The sequence below is a fragment of the Ananas comosus genome, linkage group 1 (genome assembly GCF_001540865.1).
Source record: "Ananas comosus cultivar F153 linkage group 1, ASM154086v1, whole genome shotgun sequence".
Lineage (NCBI taxonomy): Eukaryota > Viridiplantae > Streptophyta > Magnoliopsida > Poales > Bromeliaceae > Ananas > Ananas comosus.
In genome coordinates, this window is record NC_033621.1 from 21,331,269 (window position 1) to 21,339,813 (window position 8,545).

An 8,545-nucleotide genomic window follows, 5' to 3' on the forward strand; every position below is an offset into this window, starting at 1 on the left:
ATATTGTCTTTTGCCAATAAGAAAGTTTAGGAGTAATTCTATAATTTCTATGTATTTGATTTCTCCAGATGCAATAATGCAGTTCAAAATTTGAAAGGTAAATTTACAAAATAATTTTTTAGTATCTACTAAGATCTATTCAAAATTTAAATTCTGAGTTCTTAGTTGATGCAACATTAGTATTTCAAACTGATATGTGTGTTGGTAATTGTAAACTACTCCAGTGTGAAGCCTTTTGTTGCTCTTTATGTACAGAATACCAATTAAAATGCTCATGTGATATGTTTTTTTATCTTTTAAGAGATTGCTTTGCAGAGTTAGTTTCGACCAATATTCCTAGGTATGCATTTATGGGTGTATATATATGTGCATATATTTAGGTTAATTTTTTGCCATCCAACTTTTATACTTGAGAAAGCCCTTACAATTTATTTGTATACCTTCATGTTTTTTCATACAATTTCTATACTTGGGACATACATAAATATATCTTCATACAATAAAATTTTCAAAAGAAGAGGATGCAAAACCTTTAAAAGAAGAAAATGTTAATGCCTTGAATCAACAGTGTTTCTGTTGGGAGCCGAATTTCCTTCTCTTTGACACGGTCAAAGATCTTCATCGGGAAACGCGTCGGGATGCGAAACGGCTACGATTAGTGACTCGCGAAGTTGGCGCCCTTCGATTGAATCAAGCGATTCGACTGATGAGGGATCGGATCGGCCGAGTTCAAAGACATTTACTATATACTCGGTTCGGCTTAAAGAGCCGAATGTACAAAATGCACAAAGTTTTGGGTCAACTGATGAGCTGAATAGATGGAATACACAATGACTACGGCTGAAAGAGCCGAATGCCTTTATATATTAAAATAAAGTTAGGAACTCATACAAAACAGAGTGTGCCCGAAGGGAATACAAACTCTGAAAATCTAGATTACAACAGAGTGTGCCCGTGGAGCATACAGACTCTAGAGATCTAACTTAAAAACTACTTCTAGGAAAGCAATAAATGCAGGTAAAAAAGATTACATGTAGACTATTCCTAGAAAACGATAAATGCAGGAAAGGAAAATATTGAAAATGCGGTGGTCTTCTTATTCAGGGAAGAGAAAGATCTCTACTACATGCTTCAAAGTTACTATTTATAATATCTTATCAGCCCACATTATTGATTGGTTATAGTAGTGGGGAAAGTGGTGTAGCCATGATCATGAAAATTACGCCCCACTTCTCATGGAAGTTAGGTGCCCCAGTGAAGTAATACAACATTTTACATGTCCTTAATAATAGCCTTTTTGTTAGTGGGTAAAATATAGACTGTTCATGCACTGTTTGTTTTCCAGTTATTACTATCTTAAATTATTGTGATCTACGTTTCTTCTGTCATGCTGAACATGCTGTTGTTTGTAGAACTAAAAAATTATGGTTTGTAAGAGAGTTTTATCTGTGCTGGTGTTTCTTCTACCCAAGCGAATATTGTCTTGTAGTATGTAAACTTTTCTGTGTTTTCTCTTCGACATCCTTTCGACTGGAAATTGCTAGGACACACCTTTAACATGACCATCCAACCTTTTAAATTGTAATGGTGTCGATTGCTATCTTGGCCTATACATGGCTGCCGCATATAAAAAGTGCAACAACAAATACTGCTACAGAAATGTCCCTACATACACTATAGATATGTGTGTGTGTGTGTGTGTGTGTGTGTTTGGGGTTTGGGGGAAGAGAGAAGAATACTTGACGTCTTAAGAGAGAGTGGGGGGAAGAGGGAGCGGGAGGGAATACTTGATGTCTTAAGAGAGAGCGAGAGGGAGAGAAAGAGGTTGGGAATACTTGATCTCTTGAGAGAGAGAATAAAGCTAGAATACTTGATGTCTTAGTAACAGATTTGTCAATGCTTGCGATATTTTATATATAGAACATCACATTCAAATTAAAAATTAATTTTAAGATATGAATTTTTGAAAAAATCAGATGCGGTGCATGAGTCATATGGATACACCACGTCAAAGTCTATTACTTATGCATCAAAGTAAGATTTGAAAATTTAATTGTAATACTTTTTTGAGAGGAAGGTAGCAAATTATCCGATTCGTTTATTTTTTTAGAAATGAACTTAGTTAGAAATATGAAACAACTTGGCTTTGAACTTGGGTATTTGGGAATTTGATATCAATCATCAAGCCCTTCGTCAGCTGTGTCAGGTACGGTTGGTGATTATTCTATGTATTGTTAAATGCTAATATTGAAAATTTATGATTCTCTATATGTAGGTATTTTGAATTTCGAAGAATATATCTAAATGGTTAGATTTCATTAAGGTATATATTATAGAGTTTTACGAAGTGTTATTATGAGATTTACCTAAGTAACTGAGTGCATGTAATATTTTCTATGGGCCAACCTCTCAAAAATTTTAAATCTTTGAATTTGTTATCTAACAAACAGGAATAATTTTAACGCTATTAATTCTAAAAATTATTAATTTTAACATTATTAAATTTTAAAAACTATTAATTTTTAAAATTTCTTGACAAATGACTCGGTCCGCACATTAATTTCAATATATCCAACGACAAACTACTGAAATTATATTTAAATTTCAGTTAAATGAATAAACAGTTTTGTCAGATAAAGTTTGGGACCAAGTAGATCATTCAAAGTACAGTAGATATATAGGATTTAGCTTTGATATTCAAGTTATTTTAATCTTTCTCTTCAGTCGGTCATCAAGCACTACAACAAAAATAGTCTATAGCGACACTTTTAAATATAGGTACATATCAAAAAAGTGCTGCTAGCTAAAATTACCGACACTTTTAAAAAGTGTTGCTATATGTGGGGTCGCTATGTATATAGTGACAGTTAAAGAGTGTCGCTATAACCTAAAAGAGTGCTGCTAATTTACAAACACTTATTTAAGCATTTAGCAACCACCGAAACTCTATCTCGTTGGCTGCGGTGGCGGAGGAGGACGACAGGAAAGGCTCTTCGTCTAGAATTTCAGTAGATTGAGTGAAGAGAGAAGAAAAGATGGTAATTGATTTTTCTTTTTTTTTTCTTTTATATTTGTAATTGGGTCAAATAGACTGGATGTGGTGGGTTGAGTAGAGTAATATTTTATTTTTGGTTTGATTGGGCTTTATATTTAGGCATAAGTAAATGTTTTTTTAAGTTTTAGCATAAATGGGACACTTACTCAAAAGTGTCCCAAACATGTATCCCTATAACCTAATTCTGTTGTAGTGAAGTGTTAAAAGACTTATCGATCTTAACTTAGAAGAATTCAACTCCGAACGGTAATTGAGGGATAAGTTTCTAGCAAAATCTGAACATATTGTTATTATCATTTTATTAAAACCTACTACCAGCTATGATCCTGCTACGAAGCATGGGCCTTCACTAGTTATTCATTTGTACTTGTAGCATAGCATAAGTAGTAATCCACCTTATTTGCAGGTCACACTTAGCAGATCCTTAGAAATGAAACTGTGGCGGCCTCAGCCAACAACTAAGCACCATTTTGAAACAGACCCCTCAACTTTATTCTTTTTTTATTGTATTTACAGTTCACTACCTGCAGATCCTTGGATATAAAACCGTAGCTGCATCAGCTAACGAGTAACGACTATGTGCCATTTTACAATGTTTTAGTTAAATTTGGGATTCCTAACAGAGCCATTGGTTTTGAAATGAGCAAACGCAGAGGAGGATGATGCCCCGATTGAAATATACGACGAAGTTGAAGGACCCATTTTGCATTGCTTCGTACGCTTTCGCCTCAGCAGATCACACAGCATTGAGGGTAGTCCTCGGTAACTTGTACATAAGGAATGTACGGAGTAAACACGGGGTCGTTCGGAACCTTCTTGTCGCCGCCTTTCGGGGGCTCGTTTTTCTTCTTGTCCTCCTCCTTGGCCAGCCCAACATGGGAAATGTCGGCGCGCCAAAACTTCCTCACCTTGCAGGCGATGCACACCGGGTCGACGTCCCCGACAACGGTGAGCTTCTTTTCCTTCATGTCCATGGAGATGGAATCAACCCCTGTTGATGTAGCAGGCAAAGTGTAGATCAGGTTTGTGTCTACATGGGTTTAATTGAAGAAATTATTAGAGTAAAATGTAGTCCCTGTAGTTTTGCCATTTTGAGATTCAACCCCTGAAACCTTTAGTTTTTCCTGCAAAGATTTTTTTTTGCATTTTGCAATCATATCCTTGACATCCCGGTCAGGTGATGGATAATTACTTGTTAAAAAAAAATTGTTTTAAAATTTTTAATTTTTTTGTCGTTAAATAATTTGGTGCGAGCAATCTATTATTTCTTCCTATACCTATTACACACAGAAATTCTACTTAAGAAAAGTAAAAAAAAAATAACAATAATATCTAACGTGGTCGAAATTATTTAAACGAAAATTTAAAGACTCAGTAGTAAGCAGAGTGTCATTTTTACTCTCTTTTTTCTAATGACTTACTGTCATATATATGTATATACTAGTGAAATACCCGCGCGATGCTGCGGATCTAAAATATTTTTATAATAAATTTTATTTTTTTAATATTTTTATATAGTTTTATAAGTCTAATTATTAATTAAATAAAAATTATATAAAAATAATTTAATAGTTAAATCTTAAAATTGATATATGCCCAAATAAATTTATACATCACTTTATTTTATAAAGATTTATATGAGAAAGATTTGAGATAAATCTATCAAAATAATTTTTAAAAAATCAATAGATAGAAGGGAAGTAAGATTGGTTTAGGTAGAAAAAAATTGTTAATAAAATTTAAATTTTCATTTAATATACATATTTATATATATATTATATATATATATATAATATTATATTATAATTTATATATAATATATAATAGGTTATTCTGGATATACGTTCCCTGGCAAAACATAGTGGAATGCGGACAATATCCCTGCAAACGGAAACTCCATAAGTTTGTCCCTTGCAAAAGTTCCTAATTTATGCAGGTATGTCCCTCTGTTAACATCTGTTAGAAACACTGTTTTATTATTTTAACAGTTTTCATTTTTGGAAATGAACCATTTTGCCCTCACAAATATAATCCCTCCAAAAGCATATTCCATTTCTCATTTCTTTCCTCTTCCTCTTCGGCGGCCGGAGGGATGGCGGCCGACGAGCGGGTCTGAGCTCGCGGGCGACGAGAAGAGGGAAGAGAAAAGATGAGGGAAGAAAAAAAGGGAGAGGAAGAAGGAGAGGGAAGAGGGAAGGGAAGGAGGGAAAAGAGAAAGATGAAAGAGGGAAAAATGTTGAAACGCGCGCGCGCACGCCCAGTCTCCATCCCTCGCCGGCGACGAAGAAGAGGGAAGAGGAAGAGGAAAAGGAAGAGGAAGAGGGACAAGAAAGAGGGAAGAGGAAGGAGAGAGTAGGGGAGAGATTCGCTTGCCGCGTCGGATCTTCTCCCTCACCGGCGATGAAGAAAGAGGGAAAGAGGAACAGGAGAGGAAGAAGAAGGGAAGGAAAATCGGGAAGAGGGAGAGGAGGAAAGAAGGAGATGGAAAGAAAGAACGAAGAGGGTTCCCGTCGCGTTTGCGCGCCGCCGCACCCCCCTCGCCCCGGCGAACGCACGAAGAAGAGGGGAGGAAGGCAAAGGAAGAACGGGTTTAGTAGGAAAATTTCATAAATTTTACCGTTATTAATTTAACCAATAGTTTAAAGTATTTTAAATTAACGTGGTTAACGAAATTTTCTAACCAGTCCTAACGCAGGAAATATCTGGGATACTTTTTAGGACTTTGCAAGGGGAATAAAAACTTATTTGGATTTTCGTTTCTGCAGGGATATTTCGCAATTGACTATGTTTGCAGGGGAAACCATGTAATTTTTGCAATCTTACATATTATATTATATATTAAAAAATTGCGGGCAAGCAAGAGTAAAGGAGGGTTTTGGAGGGTGACACGTTGTCAACTCTCTTGAGAACTCTCCCCCCAAACCTCCTTTAACTAGTAATAGAAAGAATAGATAGATATTATATATGTATATAGAGAGAGCAGAGAGGAGAGGAGAGTGTCCGGCTACTTGCTATTAATTAGTTTGAAGCACTTAATGTACTAAGTTTTCCGTCATTAAATATACCTCTTTGATCATTTTCACCCTGTTTAGATCATACTATTCAACGTAAACCAGCATCACTCAACCTAGAGGCCGCCCAAATCATACCTAACCGCAATCTCTTAAATCCAATGGCCAAAAATTGATAGCACCAATTACTTTAGGTGCATTAAATAGTATATTAGCCTAGTTCTATAACAGTCCGGCTATTATATTTATTGATAGCCGAGCACCTGGTGCTACCAGTTTTCCGCCGTTAGATCCTACCCCCGTCTTTGATTCATTATTCACCCGTTAGATCAACTATATAACCAAAAAAAACCCACCCACTCAACCAGGGGTCCACAATCTAACGGAATCTCTTAATCTATATAATATATATATATACTATATATATCTATATTATATATATATATATATTTTATTTATCCGAGACGGAGAGAGAGACATGAGGAGAGAGGGAGAAGAAGGGATAGACAAGAGAGAGAGAGTTGGGTGACATTACTATTTGATAGTAAAAAGTTTTTTTTGCTATCAAATTTTTAGTCTTTGGATCAATTTTTGTAGAGCCAGGATGATAGTAGTCCCTTAGGATTGAGTGGTTATCTTAGAGTTGAGTGGTCCCTACTGGATTATAATATTTAATCTAATGATTAGAAATGATAAAAGGAATTGATCCAAAGGTTAAAAATTTGATAGCAAAAAGGGCCTTTTATTATCAATAATATTCTAACCCAACTCTCTCTCTATATATATATAATATATAGAGAGAGAGAGTGTGTGTGTGGAGCTGATGTGCTTTCAGAAATACGGTAGTTTTATACTATCAAATCATTTTCGAAGTTAGTACTTTTGAATTGACGATCACCTTCGTTAAACTTGATTTAAAGTATTAGAAGCATCTAGAAAATAAATTTCGTGATTTGGAAGTATCAATAGCATTGAAAGTATGCGAAGGTAGAAATGATTGAAGAAATAGATGATGTAATGGTGGAAAATTGCTAGCACTAAGTGTTTGGTGCTATTAGGAGCACCACAATCGGACTCTCTATATATAGAATTCGGCTAGAATACTTTTAATAGTATTTGGATTTTTTTTATTATTACGTCTATAACTTTTAGATGAAAAATTATAGGGTTCAAATAAGAGTGGTCTCCTAAGGTTGAGTGATTAATTAGGGTTTAATCGCAGTTGCTGGAACAGTATAGAATCTATAGATCTAAAGATAGAAATGATCATAAGAGTAAATCAAATGGTAAAAAAGTTGAGAGTACCAAGCGCTTGGTGCTGTTAGAAGTACTGCAGTCAGACTCTCTCTCTCTCTCTCTCTATATATATATATAAAAGAATCCTATTAAAAGGGTATATAAAGAATACTAGAAAGGGTAGCTACAAAAACCTTTCGGGGCACACCAAAGTTCAAAGAAAAGAAAAAGAAATTTCACCTAGACCAGAGTTGCATGATGTAATTATAACTTTAGAGAAATATAAAGAAAATAATAAATAAAGGATGCTATATATGGGCCAAAGGTGGTGATACCATAAAGCTTGGAGACAACTTTAAATGCCTTTTGCTTCTCCTTATCGCCTTGCAAATACAAGTTGAGAATTACCTTCTGTGTAATTCTAACAGTAAGTGGAATTAGAATCGCAACAGTAAGTGTAATTCAAAAAAAAAAATTTTAAAATGATAATTTAAATTATTGATAAGATTTAAAAATTTGCGTAATTCTCATTACCGTTTTATGATCTCTAATAATTAGGTTAAAAATTACATCTTCCCATCATGTTTCTCTACTATTTCACGCTTCCCCAAAAAACATTAAATCAGACGTTCATTTAATCAGGGATCGAATCTGATTCAGTGGGTTTATTTTCGCTAAAACTTTTTTGATAACGTATAAAGCATGTAACATAAGAAGTTTGGAGTGCTCTTTATAGAATTTTAGTTTTAGATTAAGTAATCTTCACAAAGTATTATAAATATCCTACTGTTCTAGTCTAACTCAGCTCAGTGTCTGCTCGTAGCATAAACATATAAAATATTTAGAAAAAGATACCCGAGGTTAAAAATGATATTGATACGTCGACAAACTTCCCTTTTTTCTTTTTATTTTTTATTCTAACTCCAATCTTCGGTAGACTAGGTGTGATACTGTACCACCTTGTCCAGATTTGTTATTAAAGAGATGTGAGAACACGAGTTTAGAGAGGGGATATATATGATATATGTAGTAGTTGTTATTGTTGTTTGTGTATTTAGGGAAAAGAAAAAGAAAAGAAAAAAAAGGATGTGAGGTAAAAGAGGAGAGGGTGAGAAGAACGAAGGAAACTGAGGAGTATATTATTATTGTTTGTACAGGCCTCTGTTCTTCCAATCAAAAGAATTATAAAAAAAGAAAACAGAAAACAAAAAAAAAAAACGTTGTTAAAGTAGTATAAAAGTTT

At 34.4% G+C, this 8,545-nt stretch overlaps 1 protein-coding gene across 1 annotated transcript; it reads right to left on the reverse strand.

The window, feature by feature from the left end:
* Positions 3,560 to 7,709, reverse strand: LOC109716362 (heavy metal-associated isoprenylated plant protein 39-like). The gene is made up of 2 exons (XM_020241762.1): positions 7,638 to 7,709; positions 3,560 to 4,046 (listed from the first exon to the last, which is right to left on the reverse strand). Exon 2 carries the CDS (start codon positions 4,027 to 4,029, stop codon positions 3,784 to 3,786), a length of 246 nt encoding a protein of 81 aa, XP_020097351.1. The 5' UTR covers positions 4,030 to 4,046; positions 7,638 to 7,709; the 3' UTR covers positions 3,560 to 3,783.